This window comes from Hermetia illucens, chromosome 4 (assembly GCF_905115235.1).
Source record: "Hermetia illucens chromosome 4, iHerIll2.2.curated.20191125, whole genome shotgun sequence".
NCBI classification, from domain to species: Eukaryota; Metazoa; Arthropoda; class Insecta; order Diptera; family Stratiomyidae; genus Hermetia; species Hermetia illucens.
In genome coordinates this window covers 109,362,689-109,381,370 of record NC_051852.1, presented here as the reverse complement: position 1 = coordinate 109,381,370, position 18,682 = coordinate 109,362,689, and the positions used below count along the sequence as shown (strand labels likewise).

Sequence of the window (18,682 nt, the reverse complement as noted above, 5' to 3'; positions counted from 1 at the left end):
ATATTTCCCTTATACAATTATCTTCCAATTAAGCTTCAAATCGATCGTGCCTAATTGAAGTCAACCATATGGATTATGCGAAGGCAGTGTAGTCAACGAAAGAAAAGTGAAGCACCGTCAAAATTATGCTAATCTAACTTTTTATCATAAAATCATTTGCATAATTCTATTACCTTTATTAAATAATTACAAAAGAGTCTCAAATAAATTCTCTTCAAAACTTGGGTTAATGCATAATCTAATGTCAGTCCAAGAATTTTTACTACTTTCTGCCACCTAAATGACACCAAAATGAAAATTGAGAAAAAACTGATTATCAAAGTGACCCTAAGTCAACTAGAATAATTGAATTTTCAGCATTGCGCTTATCTACCGTACATTTAATTCATTTTCTCTACCTCTAATCCTGACACATTCTCTATTAAAGACTCAATGGTGGGGTGTTGTCGCAACAAAGTCATGGAATTTCTCAGTTTTTTTTGTTTTTAATGGAAGCAGCAGGCGCAACTCTCTCTCCCTCTCTTCAATAAATTCTACAACTTTCACATAAACGTAATTAAAATTTCAAAATTGCGTGAAAACGCTTAAATTGTAATTGTTGAGACAAAGTACCGCAAATTTCTGAAACAATAATTAAAACCCTAAACTCCTGGCGATACGCTAGAGAAATTTTCAAGAAGTTAATTGATGCCATTTCAACGTTAGTTGGAAAGTTTCGAAAAAGGACTGAGTTTTCGTAGCCAGCAAAATGGAAACATACTTCTGAGCCTCAATGCGGGCACGCTTCCTTCATATACAAAACGGGTCCACAAGTTGATTCACTGCTGCGAGCTCCACATATCAGTCAGTAAGGACGCATGAAACACAATTTCCGTAAACATACTATGAAACTAATTAGTGAGAGCTGACTGCACACCCTCTGTTCGCTCTATTAAAGTGTAACCCACGCTTGATTCTAATCTCATTACAAACTGCATCCTTGAAACTTCTACAAAGCACCACTCACCCTCGTCGACTTCGTCTTGGTTCTCGGCCTCAATAGTCCATTCGCCGTCATCCCAACTGCTCGCGTCCTCAGTCGCAACTTGCGCCAATGACGGGGACTCCCCTTTCAAGTGATTTCCACTATTGAACCCACTGACGGCAACAGACGCGGATGCGGACGTCACTTGCAACGTTCGAGGCGCGCTTTCAGTAGTGGCGGAGCAGCTTGCATCTGCCGCCTTCGCTTGCTTTACCTTTTGCTTACCTTTCGAGAATATTTTCCACCCGCACAAAGTCATCGTAAGTACTTTCCCGACAAAACTATCTCAAAATTGTTTGAATGCTTCGCGCGAATAGGACCAGAACGGGGACAGAATGGGAGGAATTCAGCACCTCACAGCACACAATTCACCAGCTTCACTAACCGAGATGTTTGCGAGATAAGTGGGCCTCGAAAATGAGTCGTTCTACCGCCCATTAGCACCGCTTGGAATAAAAGTCACGATTATTTTAATTGCACATCGATTAGGCTACCTGCAGGCCTTTTAGGAGGGATGTCGTCACATCTCGTTCACTTTTAGTCACTTCTCATTAATATTCACTCCATGACCCACTGTGGGTAGCCCGGCAAGTGCCCAGAGCCCAAATTCCGAGTGTTAGTATTCACACAGCGAAATCAGCAATCAAATGGAAAATTTAGCAATGATGGGTTGAGTTGTTTTCGACCTTTCTGCATTCACGTGAGCCAAAACAACAGCAAAGCACGCGAGCCACAAGCCAAACATGCGAGATTCACCTGAAAGAACGCACCCCCAACGAACACCAGCTGCTGTAGCGAAAGCTCCACGACAACTGAACCAAAGCTTGCGAACATCCACTGGTTTAACCATGAAAATCTGATGTGGAAGCGCCCCGCATGCCCACAGTCGCCACCACCCACTGCCTTCACCACAAAAAGGATCCTATTAGAGTGGCATAGGTCAAAGTGCTCGATTTAACGGGTCTCGGCGAGCAGGACATTCTTGCAATAGCGAGAGTCATTCGAGTGGGTGTCGATATTGGGTGCAGATTCCGAGCCCTTGTTTATTCGCTATCGGCTTTCAGCGTGTCCTGGAAATCAGGTTACAGTTCTGGTATTTGCTGCTTTCTGGGACAGGACTGAATTTATGAGTGCAATCATACAACCAAGCCCCAAGCAATTAACGCACCAAATTGTTGATCTTTGAATAGGTTTGCATACTTAAAAAGGACCGTGTTTGTAGCAAATTGAGTTGTTAAAATTTTCCATAAAAATTTAAAATGTTTAGTTGACAACGAGTGGAGTTGCTAATAACTTGGGTCATTTTCCAAGGTGAGAGCCATAAAGTTGAATCATAAACGGAAATATAAGTGGACAGCAGGTCGAGAACGACGGGAAGAGCTACAAAAAATGGCATTAACGAATTGATTGCTCTGGGAGGAAATTTAACGCATTTTCAGGTGTTGTGTAAGAATCTTCGGTCCAATAATAAAACTCCCCAATAGGCCGTTCCAAACGAAGGAGGAGAAAGATAAAAGATGCGTAGCTTTAATCGGAAGTACTTAACAACCCAATGACATCTTATTGGCTAGGTGAGGGAAGTAAGAATTAAAAGGCGTCGCAGATAATTTGCTGAATAAACTACATCTCATTATACCACTTAAGTCAGAGGATCGAACTTCACCTGCCTCGCCGACCTTGAATGATTTTTATAACATGACACCTTTTTATGCAAGGGGTGTAAGGACCAAGCTGTCGAGTTTCAAGTTATCTTAGCCTTAGCATTCCAACATCATGTCATCTGAATCACTGAAACCTGGCTGAATGATAGGATTTTAGATTGCGAAAGGTTACTCTACCTTCCGTTGTGACAGAGACTGCGCTGGCGCTGCTTGGCAAGTCAACAGTGGAGGTGCCCAAATAGCTGTTATGTCCTCTTCTGCGAAACCATCTTTTCCTTCTCCCATTCCACCTAAGGTTCAATCACTGTACGAATCATTCCGCCAAACGTGTGCCCCTTTATCATATCCTTCGTGTATTTTCCCTGCCTCAGTCCCCTTTTCTTTACAAAGATTATTATTATTATCTAACCGTTTTGCTCACCTCTCTTCCTTTCATCCTCGTGGCGACCTTAACCTTCTTGTGCTCTCTACTGTTACTACTATACTATACTACTATTCCACAGTCTATGAACGTTCCCCTCACTCTTCTCCTCTCCCACTTGGGGATGCAGCTTTCCCCGTATCTCCTACCATCCCCCTCCCTTACTCCTTTCCTTGCCGAATACCTCATTGGCAGTCTTCTTAACCTGTTTTTGCTTAAAAGTGGTCAGTCCATTTCCCTTCCTCCCGCCATTATTTTCAACAAGAGCCTCGAAGAAAACCATCTTCCTAGTCTGCGGAAAGAGGCGCTTAAGGTCGCCATTCGCAAAAGTGACGATCGCATTCTTGCTAAAAATTATCGTCCGATTTCGCTTCTATCCTCTTATTTCAAAATCTTAGAAAGGTATGCCAGCGACCCACTTATGCCACCTCAGAGGGAAAGAGCAACACGGCTTTATTAAGCGGAGATTCACTACCTCCAACTTGCTCAACTTCACCAATTTCGTGGCAAAACGTCTAAATTCACAGGATACTTCTGTCCAAACTCAACTCTCTCAGTGTTCCTGTATCACTTGTATAATCACTTGCCTCTTAACTTCCCAACCGTTCCCGCCGCGTCCATTTTGATGGCCGCACAACCCATTCCTCTTCCTCTGGCATCCCACAGGGATAATCACTTTCCGCCCTCCTTACTTCTCCCAATGTGCCGACTGTGTCTCCCTATTAACAAACCCAGACACTCTGGTTTGCTGGTGCTCTGCCAATGGTCAACGTCAGAAAATGTAACTCTATGTGATACTCACACAAATCCTCACTGACTTCCTTAAGGGATATTCTTCGTTAATTCAAAGCTACACTCAAGACCTCGAAGTTACTTTCGACAATAAGCTCCGCTCCACTGACATACACTACCTTGAAGTCAACTAGAAATTTTCAGGCTTTATACTTCGCTCCTCCTCTGATTTTGACTCCATCCAACCCACTTTCACTGTCTTCAATTCCTTCCTGGGAAAAATCCTCGAGTATTGCTCTTCTGCAACTGAAACCTCTTCTACAAAAGAAACCTTCCTCGTGTATACTTCCCCCTCCGCTTTCTGAACATCTCTTCCTGCTCTGTCCCTACTTAGCTATTAAAATCTCCAAATATGACATCATATCTGGGGCAGGCTTCGAGGTTCATTCTGTTGCTGTTCTTCGACTATGCAGTTTCCTCTAACGTTCATGAGGCTTATATTTCGAAATTCGCCTCGCAAAAGCAGAGCTCATAACCTTTCGCTTATATTTTCAAAGCCAATAACAGCAGATTTCATTTTTTGGCTGACTAGGAAACCTACTCCGAGCACATGGTTTACCTGATGGCCACTATAATATATGGTGTAAAGGCATTTCTCCAGGAAACCATTCCTTGACCACCGTGTCTCTTATAACGTTGTTACATCAGCTTCATATTGGGATCGGGTATCGGCTAGCAGAAAAGCTCCTTTTCTGTAAAGGGTGTATACGCTCCATGGAAAAATGCGCAAATCGTAAGTCTGTTTTCCTTGCGCTCCTTTCGATTGGTTTTCTGTGTAGGGTTGTTAGCTCTTTAGATATTCTTCTTCGCTCCGCAACTAGTTTTGGGGCCAGGCTCGTTCAGCTTGAACGTTATTATGCAAAAGGAATATCACCATTTAGTATTCGTTCGCTGGCCGTTCGGCAGCTCATACAAAAATCAAATTTCAAGATGCTTTGTGTCACCTCACTGTAACAATTCCACTTTCGCATCGAGCGCAGCTGGTAATTTCACCACTTTGGTCGTAGTTTCCAAAATATCTTTCATTAACCTTTACGGTTAATGGTAGACAGAACAAAGTTTCACGTTGTCTGCTTAGCTATAGTTGTCTGCTTAGCTATAGTTGTTATTCAATTTAAATTTAGTTCTACGTCTGTTTTTCCTCGGTTTAAATAAAACGGTACACCGAATTTAGCTAGTTACGAATTTTAATTGAACTTGATTTTATAAAACCACTACACATTAAAAGAATACTTCAATTTGGATAATCGATGAATTTTATTCAAAAAGAAAACGTACTGTGTGCACTTGCCGGTGGTCAAGACAGGAGAGAGCGGCTCATCTCCATGCGGTCTTTTCCTGTCCCAACCAACGGCACCTTCTCACCGCTAGTAATCCACACCCGTGGCGAGTTCTAAATAGTGGAGAGTTCGGCGCGCCATCTATCTGCTCGCATTCGCAACATTCGAAATAAATTGCGAATGCCGCGAATCCTGCTGCGCCACAGCTCTGCCCAACCCCCAATTTGGAGGATCGGTTGATGTAATTATCCTTTCTTTAATATGAAGGCAAAAATAGAAGCACTAAGAAAAGTTAGCGATCTAATACCCTTGTGCAAATGGTGCCAAGGATTCAACCATACACAAAGATATTGTAATCGAAATCTAAGCTGTGTGAAATGTGCTGATGGCATTGAATCATCTAAAGTACAGGGTGCGGCAGCATAACTTCCTTTTTTCAAAACTCAATAAAAACTATTGTATGCATCGGAAAATATTTATTTATTTTTTATAATGTAGGTACATGTCTAAAGTTTTTATTTACATTGTTTTGAAGATCAAATCTGTTAGGTGACGTCCCCCATTCTGCATACATTGCGTAAACCGATTTCTGGCGTTTGTCATGACTCTTGTTAGCATAGCAGGTGTTATGTTGGCAATTTCTTCTTGGATGTTGGTCTTCAAATCTTGTAGGGTTCTTGGACGGTTCACATAAATACGGGATTTCAAAAAACCCCATAGAAAAAAAATCACAAGGGGACAGATCGGGAGAGCGTGGCGGCCATTCCAAATCGCCTCTAATTGAGATAAGGCGCTCTGGAAAGTGTTCCCTCAAAACAGCCATCGATGCTCTTGAAGTGTGTGCTGTTGCACCGTCTTGTTGGAACCAAGTGTCCCCCAAGTCCAAATTTTCTAGCCGTGGGAAAAAAAATTCTGTAGGATGTTTACATACCAGTCCGAATTCACTGTCACTGTCAAAAAACCAGGGACCAATAATTCCAGCTGAGGAAATTGCACACCACAATGTGACTTTGGGTGAATGCAAAGGCTTTTGATGCAATTCTCGAGGGTTGGTGTCAGCCCAGTAGCGCATGTTTTGTTTGTTAACCGACCCACACAAATGAAAAAAAACAATAGCACCCTTGGGAACGACATCAAGAAGAAGCTCACACGCGTTCATCCGAGAATTGAAGTCACGTTCTGAAAGTTCCTGCACTATCGCCATCTTATAGGGACGCAAATGAAGATCATCACGAAGAACTCTTCCCACAGAACGATCGGATAGTCCAAGGGCAGATGCGTGTTTGCGCGCAGAACGCCGTGGCGATCGCAACATTGCCGCTCTCACTGCTTTAATGTTCTCAGGTGATCTAACGGGCCGAGGGACTCCAGTTCTTCCTTTTGTCGCACTTGCAGTTTGTCTGAATGTAGTGACCCATGTAACAATTGATTTGCGGTCTGGGACGGGAGCCAACGGGGCTAAATCAAAGCGATTCCGCAATGCACGCTGTGTTGCAATAACCGAACATCCGCTTGAAAAGTAAACCTCAACGGCAAAGGCACGCTCCTCACTATTCCAACGCATGATGGCGACTGAACCGTGTCGGGACAAAACTTTACAGTAACCCCTCTTGAACGAGACCACTAGCGCTCCGCTATGACATCAACTAAATGAGTGGCGCACATTTTAAAAAAGGAAGTTATGCTGCCGCACCCTGTATATAAATTGCGAAGGCTGTGATCACTTTATAATTCCCTCACTCCCCTATTTTTCAGTTAATGCCGAAACTGATGTGGAAGAAGGATTTGATACCCCACAGCCTTATATTTGGAGAGAAAAGTGTTGCACTCCTTTGAAAAAAAATTCGCGGGTTATTATAATTATAATAATTTCTATCCCTTTTAGTGGCGTTTTGCGTAAAGCAGGGAAGTCTTTGAGTGTATTCTTAAGCCCCAACTCACAGGGCAACCTTAGGTTATAATCATGACTATCGAATTGATATCGGTTGGTATCTCCAATAGTTTGTTTTAGAGCATTTTGCCCATCCAGAAAGATAGGGAGCTCTTACATCTCTGGCAAATAGTGACAATCTGAAATTCCGCATGCGTCGTGTCATTGAAGGCACCATAAACGTCGCGTGATACGTACATTAACTGATGCAGGCCTGTCTACTTATACTATTGTTATTCAGAAATACTGTTTCCAATGAAAAGGATGTCAAACAAACAAGCATTCATGGCAACAATAGTCATCATCATCAACGGCGCAAAAACCGGTATCCGGTCTAGGCCTGCCTTAATAAGGAACTTCAGACACCCCGGTTTTGTGCCGAGGTCCACCAATTCGATATTCCTAAAAGCTGTCTGACATCCTGATCTACGCCATCGCTCCATCTCAGGCACGGGAGACTTTGTACGTAAGTTAATGCGACGAACCTCAAACCTAAGAGAAAGAGACTTCAGGTGAAAACAAAATCCAAGAAAATAACGCAGGTCTCTAAAAGTGCATGAAAAATTTAGAGTTTCTGGAATCATATTTAATTTTTGAAGTGGAAGGAAAAATTTCAACAAATTCCTCTAGAGCCGAATTGGGCAGTTTTTCAATTTTCCCAATGGCAACCTCTTTCCTCGATCGACCAATTTTGTCCTGTGTCGAAAAGAAGAAACGAAGGTATACTATAAATATTCTGTATAAGCCTTGCCTATGATTAGTAAGCACGAAAAACTGGACACCTTTTCAAAATTTTTCGAATCATCGCAATTTTCAACACAAACTCCTAGAAAGGCACGGAAAATGTTTTCCATGTCAATCCCCTTTTCTCGGAAACGCTATAAAAAAACAGAATGATAAACAAATTTCAAGCATTTTCATTTAAATCACAAAAACTTATTACATAAATATTCGAATTCTTCCGCTTGTCACCCCCGACATGAATTTCATTTTATTAAAAGCATCTCCCATAAATTAGTTGATTTCCAATAAAAGTTTCAAATTGAGGATATTCCACGTGCGTTTCCCATGCAGCATCATGGAGAAAACAAGTTCAATGGATAAATGATTTTTTTTTTGGGAAAATCTCTTGGATAGATACAGGAGAACATAAAACCGCAATTTAGTTTATAGCCGGGTTCGATGAAGCTAATTTACTTTCCATTTGTGATGGAGGCAATTTTAACACTTCATTGCGTAAGCGATTTTTTTGGGTCCAGAAAGTATGGCAGCGAAAAAATTCTGTACATAATAATGTGCGTGTACATGTGCACATCACTTGGATTAGATACATGAAAAGGTACAGATACTTTTTCCGGATGAGAGAGAGTGGACGTTGACTTTTTCATGAATGGACTTACGGAATGCGTGATTTTCTCGAAGCGAGAATTTTCCGAACAACCGAAAATTTTGGAGCGAAATTCGTGTGTCCTCATTCGTGGAGAAAAAGATGAAAGGGCCTAACGATGGCAGAATATTTGCTAAGAGCTATTGACATTGAATAAATTTAAAAAAGGTAGCGAGTGTTTGCAGAGGTAGTAACTCAGGAATATAGTCAATGATGAAGATATAGAAGGACGAATTCACGAAATAGTAGTACTTTCTTGATTGGTTGCTTTTTTAAATATTCCACTTTGGCTCGTTAGGATTTGAACTTCAATTTAACTCCACCTGCTACCAAAATTCCTGATTCGGTGATAGCAATCATATGTCGTCCATGAAAGCAAGGTTTTCAAGGAAAGATGCCACTGCTCATGTTCATGCTCCGCATTTTTCCGACAAGGTAAAATAAATATCCTTTGACCTTCTCAGCACAAAGTTATATGCTGGTCCATAGTACATAGCTATAAGCTCCTCCAAAATGTGTACCAGCAAACCACTTCAGATGCGTCTTCTGTTTCAAGTCTTCTCAAAATCACTGAGAAGTGGGTGAAATGATAATCTCAATTCCATGAATTGTTCCACTGCAGCTCGCAATCTATTCGTGCAGCCCGTCCAGGAGGTGCTGAAATAAAATTTTACCCATTCTTCTTTGGTTAAGGCTCGGAATGCTTTTCAATGTGTAAATATTCCTTTAATTGTTACATCCTCCTCCCCTTATTCTTAGCAGTCATTGACCTATTCCACTTCATCCAACACACTTGAGTGTTCTGGAACTTCACAATGAGTGGGGGCAGATAATTAATAGTAATTGCATGATGTTCATTACAAACAAAACTTCCGGGTGTTTTAGACAAACCAGCAAGGTAGGAAGTCAAACTTCTCATTATTTTACTCATTCATTCGTAGGAGAAGTAGGAGAAGTTTACTTCGCAAGGACCTAGGATGATTTATTATCCTAATGATGTGATCCTTGGATTACTTGGGTTGCTTATTGTGAACAACCAGTTAATTGTTATCATCCTTGCTTCATCACTAAAAGACTTATCACAGGCGAGCTGCTTTATGAAATTCTAATCCTTTCAACCATTTCCTACTCTCTAACGAACAGATTTTACTTGTTTTGTTGTCAAATAATGCCTTCACCTACCTATCTGGGAGTAGTTAATAACAAGGGGAGTGAGAGGGTTGATTCCTACCGAGCCTGAAATTTTCCGGAGTGCCCGGAATAAAGAGAGAAATTAGACGGATATTTGGTAACATAATAATCTATTCACTCTTGTACCTAATTTTCTCTCTACGATCCCTGATCAGCTCATTCGATGCAGAAGAATTGAGGATAAAAGGCACATTGCCAAGGAAAAGCGGTATTTTCCGAAAGAGAAACATTATGAGAAGCATAGTCCTATTTACATTGTGTTTCTGGATCTAGCGACAGTGTTTAACTCTGTGCCACACAAACACATCTGGTATGCTCTGAGACAACACCTAGTGCCAGAAGAGCTCATGTCCTGGGTTAAATTGTTCTACTACGATCCAAAAAGCAAAGTTGGAAATGTGACGGGCGTATCAAACCCGCTTCATGTCTCTATAGGCGCTCTCTCACTACTCCTCTTTATTATTGTTATGGACACTGTCATATGGCCCACCAAATGTCCGGCGCTCTATGCCCTGCTTTGTGCATATCATATTTTCCTGACGTCTCATAGTAAAGCTGATGTTGAGCCACTTGTTCACAAATGGAAAGATCGCCTCGTTCAATATGATCTCATACTGAATCTGAACGAAATAGAATTTTTGATGACCGATCCAATTTTAATGAAACAAGCACCGTCACCGCCAGTGGCAGTGACCTGCTCAGAACTGAGGGATTCTGAATATCTTGGATCGATGCTATCAGCCAATGGTGAACTGCTTTATGAAATTTCTTCATTCGTCAGTCCGACTTGGATGATGTGTCATTCCGTAAAAAGGTCCACATTCAAGTAGAGATCATGATCTTATGATTTTTGCGTTAATGGCCACCAATTATCAGTAGTTAGTGGGTGCTGCGGTCCCTATATTTGTGGGCAAGTTTTTTAATTAGTCTCGATGCGCAGTTCCCCTCATCTGTGTTCATCAATTTTGTCGCATCCTTTCGCAATATTTCAAAGCTGTCCCAAGCGTCCAAGGGGTGCGGCTTATTCACTTGTCGTACCAGCTCCAGATTTGGCCTCGTCACAGAATGGCCCTCCTCGATGACGTGCATAGTTACCGATGATCGCACCGTGTTAGTTCCTCCTGTTTCCCCTTTGTCTACTTCCTTTTGTGCTCTTGGAACCTCGTCGTGATGAAGCGTTTTGTTTGGCCAATGTAGAACATCTCGCAATCATTGCAGTTGATTTTGTATATTCCACTTTTTTCTTCTTCTGGGTCTTTTTTGCTTCCTAATAGTCTTTTAAGTGTTGTGCCACTGTGGATCCGACCACTTTTATATTATATTTTCCTAGAAAAGATTTAATTCTATAAAAGTATTTGGACGATGGTATGCTAATCCATTTTGTTTCAACTAGAGTGCTTGCTTGTTCGAAGAATGTTGAGTGGTTCTTCCATATCTGGTTTTGCTTTATTACTATTTAAGCATTACTTCGCGTGGTAGATTTGCCTTTAGGCAACAACTACTTGTGTATTTTTAAGATTTTGTAAGAAATCGTAAGCCAGTTCTCCTTTGATTTCAGCATTTCCACAAAAATATTCTCGGGGTCTCGCTTCTTAACAGCACTTGGTTCAGATTGTTTCTCTCCATAGTGTTGATGCAGAGATTGCCCTTTGCAACTAGCTCATAAGGAACTGAGTAAGTTCGTCCAATTTGCGTTGCCAAACATCACACGACTGTGATCTTGACGCATCCCTGCCTTATGTGTGGCCCTCCATACATCTTGCATGGTACAGCACACACCTTTCTTTCGCCATAATATTAGCTGGCATCATGTCCACCACAAATAGTACTGCCTCATCTGATGTGGTTCTAAAAGCATTACAAATTCTCAGAGCCAGCAACCGTTAATTCGAATGCACATGATCGGTCTATGAAAGTTTGCAAGCGTCTCCGCCCACACAGGTGACGCGTAAAGCAGAATGAACCACGCCTCTCTGGCTAGAAGCAACGGACAGTGTTTCGGTGTGTGCCTTAAAGCTCAATTTGGTATCAATCATCACCTATAACTACAGCCAGTTCATCTGCAAAACCGAAAATCGTAGCCTCTTATAGGACCTGAAGGACAAGTACCCCATTATAAATGAAATTCCACTGCAAGGAGACCTATGGCAGCCCCGCGGTGACGGCGTACTCTTTGAGGCCCTTATCCGTCCCTGCCTGAGAGGTAATTCTCGACCATACTCGCCAAATACCCTGGAACATCTGTGTACGCCAACGCCTCCAATTGCCGTAGTTAACTGCATTTTAGATATCTAATCCTAACATGGCGCGGTAGCCGTCATAACTCACCGCGTCTTTTGCCAGATTTACCACCATGCTTATTGCATCCAGCGGTGAGTGGGCGCAACGACTAACCATTACCGTCTGCTGTCGATGACTCTCTCCATCATCTTCTTCATTGTATCTAACAGACAGGTTGAGCGATATAATACTGGATTTCCAAGTGTCATATTGGGCTTGGGAAGCAACATCAACTTTTGCTTTTTCCACTTAGAATGGAATATTCTTTCTTTAAGCATACCTCGGAGATGTTAGCGAAAAGACCGGGCCGAATCTTTATTGTCAGCTTCAAAACTTCCGGCATTTTCGAGTACTCCGATTAGCTCCGCGGATGCTTCAAGCAGAACAAATCCTCTCACATTCGTCGTTGCCCCACTCATGAGCCCATGCGTTAAAATCCCCTGATGTGATTTTCACTCAACGCCCTCTCGTGTCGAGAACCAGACTGCTCAATAGCTGCTCGAACTCGACAAGTGTAGCGCTGGGTGGCGTGTAGCAGCTATATGTGTGAATTCGTTTCACTTTTGCTCTGATTAGTCCATCCTCTAGATGCTTCATTATTTCCTAGTAGGCTTGCCAAATGCCTTACCCAAAAGTTAAAGCTAAGCTAAGCTTTTAAACTCGATAAAGATAGTATTATGGGTATTATGGGATTGCCAAAGGTTGTGTTGTTACCCAAAGCTGGTAAATCTCTACCCAAGCTGTCCTTTTTATCTCCCATAGATTATTCAAGTTCTATGGAGAAAGTCCTAGATCGGGTATTGTAGGAGAGTGTAGTGTAGGAGAAATTAAACCTTCATTAGCATTGAGTATCACTTTGTTGAGGCCTGCGAAGAGGAGGAGAGAAGGGAGAAATTTCCCGCAGTCGCCGAATTTTCTCCAAAGTCAAAAACATATAACGGAATAGATAAACGATACATAGAGGAGGGGCCGCAGAATTTTCTCTACGGGCACGGATTTTCTCTCTACGACCCTGAGTATCCTACATATTAATTTTCCTTTGACATCGGAATCTTCGTACGAGTATATAAATTTTTTAAAGTCCAGAACTTTAGAAGTCACAGGACTTGGCGGAGAAGTACAGAATGACTGGTTGGATCAGAAGAAGTTAAGCTATTGCAACGTGTCGATGAACTTTCACTCGTGAGGAGGGTACTCCAGCAATTCTTCTTCTATTCTCAGGTGAAGGAAGGAGTAGTCGAAGAAGTACCAACGATATCTTGAACAAAAGGTGGTGAGCTTGCTTCAGGCATAAACTATTCTAAGTTTGTGGCAGAGTGGATGGTCCCATTATGATAATAATAATAATAATCGTTGGCGCAACAATCCATATTGGATCAGGGCCTTGAAGTGTGTTAGAGCACTTCATTCAAGACCGTAACGGTACACTAGGAGGCAATGTGGTCAGCATTGCGCTCGCCCGAGATTATTACCCTGATTTGACTCAGGTACTCATTCACAGCTGAGTCGACTGGTATCCGACGTCAAATCACGATGCAAATTCCACTGCCACCAGTGAGATTTGAACCGCGACCTTCCGTATAACAGCCTAGTGCTCTAACCACTGAGCTATCCGGACACTATGATGGAAGCTCAAAAGCAGCAAATTGATCTGCGTTTCTGTATAAGGCGTAAAGTGATCGAAGTGTCCACTTCAGTGGAGCTGCCTTTAGAATCTTGTGAGAGTGTGTAGTAAATTTTCGCTAATTTTTTTTTTTTTAGATTTTTCGTCAGACCTGTAACGAATCAGTTACTTCTCAAAATTAACGCAGTCTGCCATCAAGTTGGTAGGGTCTCAAGACCAACTCATATCCTCAAACAAAATATCTTTTGAACAGACTAGTAAAACAGAATTGACCGGACCATTGCAAGACATCACAACACAACACACGAGACCTTCCATTGGAAGAAGCAGGAAAACAAAGGAAGAAAACCAAAGCAGTAGTACTGACCTCAACTCAACTCTTACTAAGAAGGAAAACCCCCAAAAAAAGTTCAAAAAACGTAGACCAAGGTTGCTCAAAAGAGAAAGCGACAAAAAAATTGGAAATACATCCGCTATCTCCAAAAAAGGATAAAGCATAAGCCAAAATTCTCCTCAAAGACAATCCGATCCTTGAAGAAAACATAAATTAAATTAATCGTTTCCAAATTTCCCCTGTAAAGTGAAGAGATCCTTGGAACGCCAAGCTGAAGTGAAGACTAAATAGCAGACAAAGGCCATAAAATGCAAGAACATTAACAAAGTTATTACTGAGCAGAACAGAATTTCAGGAAGGCATATAAAGGCGAGCAAACTGCAACCACCACTTTACTGTCAGAAACGGCGCTCAAACTGTGGTAAGGAAAAATGAAAAAAAGATGTGACTATTATCTGCGAACCTAATGATAAGTTCAGTATCAGTGGCAAGTACTCGCCACTTGGACATACTCCAGGCCGAAGTGGCGAATACTTACCGATAGGTAATGGGAGACTGAGTTTTAAACGAGGAAATATATACGTAAGTTCCGCAGTAGACTCAAACAGCCTATAAGAACCAACAGCTTTAAATTCCAGGGAGACACACGGTTTTTATTCAAGAAATTGAAAGGTCAGAGCACCACAGCAGACCTGTCTAAATTTTTCCAAGATAGTTACAGTGTGTAGAAAAACAGCACTAGGTGCCTTCATTTTTGCTACAGTAAAGAATTATATGGTTAGGCATAGCGCGCGAAAAGTCGCTTCATCTTACTCCAGGACTTGCCGAGAATCCTGCACTCTCCCACCACCATTTTGCGTTATGTGTTTCTTGGACGACTCACTCGTCGACCATATTGAGATTGTTGGCTTTACTGCATGGCATATCCACCAATGCCGTTGTCGCAATTCCTCAATGTGCGAACTATCCACTACTTTTTATTAACGCGTGCACAGGTAACTGGCCTGTGCATCAACGAAGTTCCCCGTTCGAAATTTCATCAAGCAGAAGTAGCTAATGACACACCGCAGACAAGTGTTGCGGTTGAGATAACTGCATTTCCAAATTGCAAAGGCGGATCTAGCGCGTTTAATATGTACAGCGTCATCAAGTTCGGTGCCGCCCTCAGCAGAAACGCCGCCTCCCCTAGCGGAAGAGTCGTTTGGTATTTCAGTTGGCACCATTACTTACAGTAAGCACTTTACCTCAAAAACCAATAAAGAATCTGTAAGTAGATTAGAGGTTAGTCGAAGCATAAAGGAGTTTGCACTGCGGAGCGTTTGGAGAAGACACGTTTTCCGAAGTAGGTTCACAGTAATGAACCCAACTACTGCTGGAATAGCGATAGATGACTCTACCAACAACTCAGAAAGAGACTCGATAGTGTCTAATGGTAGAACACATATAGACACAAGAAATTGTTACAAACACCTGTGGAAGGTGTCCAACATAGAAACCTGGAGTATCGCTTACAGAGTCGTAACGAAAAAGGTCGGAAAGTAAAGATCAATATGTAACCCTAGCTATATCTATCTATTTTCCTCATTAAAAAATTCCGCACAGGAAACAGTGAAACAATGTAACGAATGGGCAATATCTTCTGTCATCGAGAAAATACGTGTATATGTAACAAGATCGATGACAAGAAGGCTCAAGGTTTGGATAACATTCTTAACAAGACTTTGAACTGGCTACACCTATCCCCAAAAACGACGCGTACCTGAAGGAAGGATATTCCCTACCCAGTAGGAAAAGAGACATTATTAATGTTATCCAAACTCAATAAATCACTAGGATCATATCGCTCTATCTGCTGGACAAAATGGGAAAGATATTGGAACTTTGACTTAGGGCAGACGGTGATACTACGCCGTCTAAAGTCAGCGGCTATCATGTAGTATGAATAAATTCCAACCTTCACAGTTGCCACCGGGACACCACTACGCCGACAAAGAATTAAAAGAATTAGCTAGTTACTCGATGACCTTGGAGAGGACTGATGTGAGACTGACGATAGGCTCAGAAAGCCCTCGTCACAGCGATGTTACCACAAGGCTCGGCACTACTTCTGTGGAATGTGGTATATAGGTTTTACAAGTCTGATTCAGAATTTTGCGAACCAATTCAGGAATTTCCGAACTAATTTCAGAACTTTCCAAACTAACTTCAGATTTTCCCAGATCCACATCAGAATTTTCCATTTCAAATTCAGAATTTTCCATTTCAGAATTTATTCGAAGTTCTACTAAAAAGTTTTATACAACTTTTTGTCACTAGGCAAGGATGGAGCTAGGGTTTTCCGAAAAAAATCTGAGCGACTTATCAATTTTTTATCATTATTTATTTTAAGGTAGGATATAACCATCGGGGAGATTCTAATCGACTGGCATAAGACAATAAGTGAAGGATACCATGAACTACCAAGTTGTCCTCATTTTATATAAAACCTTGCTTTTAAAGTTCGACTTATAGAAACTATGGCATTTTCAGGCTAATATCGAGTGTAGATGCACACTGCTTTATGCAGATGATGTTTTCCTAGCGTCTGATAGCAAAAATGATCTCGAGCAACTTGTCCAAAAATGGAATGATTGCCTCATGCAACACGATCTCAGATTGAATCTAAACGAAACTGAATTTTTGACGACCGATCCCCATGAAACAGCAGCAGAGGCACAATCACTGTCAGCGGCAGTGATCTGTCCAGAACTGAGCGATTTAATTACCTCGGGACAATGCTATTAGCCAATGGAGAACTGCGTTATGAAATTTACCGCAATGTTGTCCGTCCCTGTTGCTCTCTATGGTTCTGAGTGTTGGCCAACTATAAAAGACAATGAACACCGTCTTGCGGTAATGGAAACGAAGATGTTACGTTGGACTAGTGGAGTGACACGTTTTGATCACATCCGAAATGAGGATATCCGCGATAGTTACGGGGTTGCACCAATCGTGGAGAGAGAGAGGCATCTTCGATGGTATGGTCACCCAATTCGTGCTAACGAGAATTCACTTGCCAAGATTGGTCTGCACATCGAAGCCGATGGTAAACGACCAAAAGGCAACGGTGGCTTGATACGCTGGATGGGAATTTAAAAGCCTCGAGATTACACCCAGATCAGGCATTCGATAGAGCCAAATGGCGAAAACCGATCACGACGAGCCGACCCCACTTGTGAACGGGACAAAGACTGAAGAAAAAGAAGAAGATCGAGTGTAGATGCGTTCGCCAACATGGCAACCATTTATTCCGATCAAAGTGCTCATCTCCGGTAGAAAATGCAATGAATGTTAAGACTTGTTAGTGTTAGTGGACACATAGTGGAAACAATTTAGTACCACAGATTTCTTCTTAACAAATACCATATCTTAGCCTATTGTCCGAAAAGTATCTAAACAATTACTTACCAGTTGCTGATGTTGTTGTCACTTTCTTATTAGAAACGTCGAGACTGTTAGAAACGCTAAGACTGTTTGGGTTTGTGACCCCTAGACTAGGTGGTTTTTTCCCGATTGTCTGCGGTGGATCATTTGTGCCAGTTAAATTCAATTTCGGATTGCTTTTATCCATATCTGAAAAAAAGAATGCAGCATTAAATGCACGCAGTTACTGTAAAATGTTTAATATTCATCAAGAGATGCAAAAAATAAACGTTTTGGTGTCAAGTGGAAAAGTCCATTGACAAGATAACTGAATATTTTTACGCTGGTTATTAATCTCGCGCCTAAAAACGGGACAACTTGTGCTACCTGGTCCTCCAGATTGGAGGTTGGTTAGAGCTACCTACAAGGAAAACAGAAAATATGGAGCCAAGAAAAGATCCTCGGACTGGACGTTTATGCACTTTGCGTTTGCCAGGCAAATTTCGAAATACATGGCTGCCATTTACCCCTTGGTGGGGTATAGCGCATCAACACTTATGTGTCATCATTCGCGGTTACCCGAAATGCACTTCAGCTCGTTCATGATTTCCTGAGACACCTGTTCTCCTTCTCTCTTGTTCTGTACCAACTGCTCTTGGGGCGACCTACTCGTCGGCCATCATGGGAAAGGGGATTTCATTGCATGGCGTAACTATTAATACAATTGTCACGCTTCCTTAATGTGTGACCAATCCACTACCATTTCCACCTTCCGATTACATTGCATACGGACGCCAAGCTTGAGTGCTGACCAAGTTCTTCATTTGTAATAGTATCAGGCCAGTGTACTTGATGATACAACGCAGACAGATGTTGACGAAAGCTTGGAACCTTCGTGGTGAAGTGTTCCTTCCACCTTTTCAATGGTAATCGTGGATGAAGAGTCGACCATTAGCGCCCTTATGATCTTATGACGTCATTTCGGTACGTACATACATGCGGTCAATGTTGAACTTGAGGGGTTGCAGCTCTCCAACCTTGCGAGAAGTGGTAAATGCAAGAGGTAAGCGAAAGTAAGCGATCATTAGATGATCATCCATTTCGAGGCCGATGTCAATGCCTCTTTTGTTGCGTACATCCAGGAGACAACTAATGAACATACGTCCTACTTAAATATGGCCAGTCGCCCACAACACTTCTAGAAGTCTTGCGGTTTTTGAAAAGATAAAGTTCGGGGTATATCTATTTGGTTCTGATAGGAAAAGTTTGGTGTATCAGCGGTATTTAGGCTCTGACATACGCCCTTATGAGACATCAGTTCTCAGTTCTTGATCGCATAATTAATCGATGTTACTA

General features: G+C 41.9%; 1 protein-coding gene across 1 annotated transcript in view; it reads right to left on the bottom strand.

Annotated features, from left to right (window-relative positions):
• The window catches only part of LOC119654687 (cytochrome b5 reductase 4), a 126,220-nt gene that overhangs the window by 97,860 nt on the left and 9,678 nt on the right, over positions 1 to 18,682 (bottom strand). Inside the window, 1 exon segment of the mRNA XM_038060197.1 lies at positions 17,372 to 17,536. Coding sequence (XP_037916125.1) covers positions 17,372 to 17,534 — 163 coding nt within the window. The 5' untranslated portion in view covers positions 17,535 to 17,536.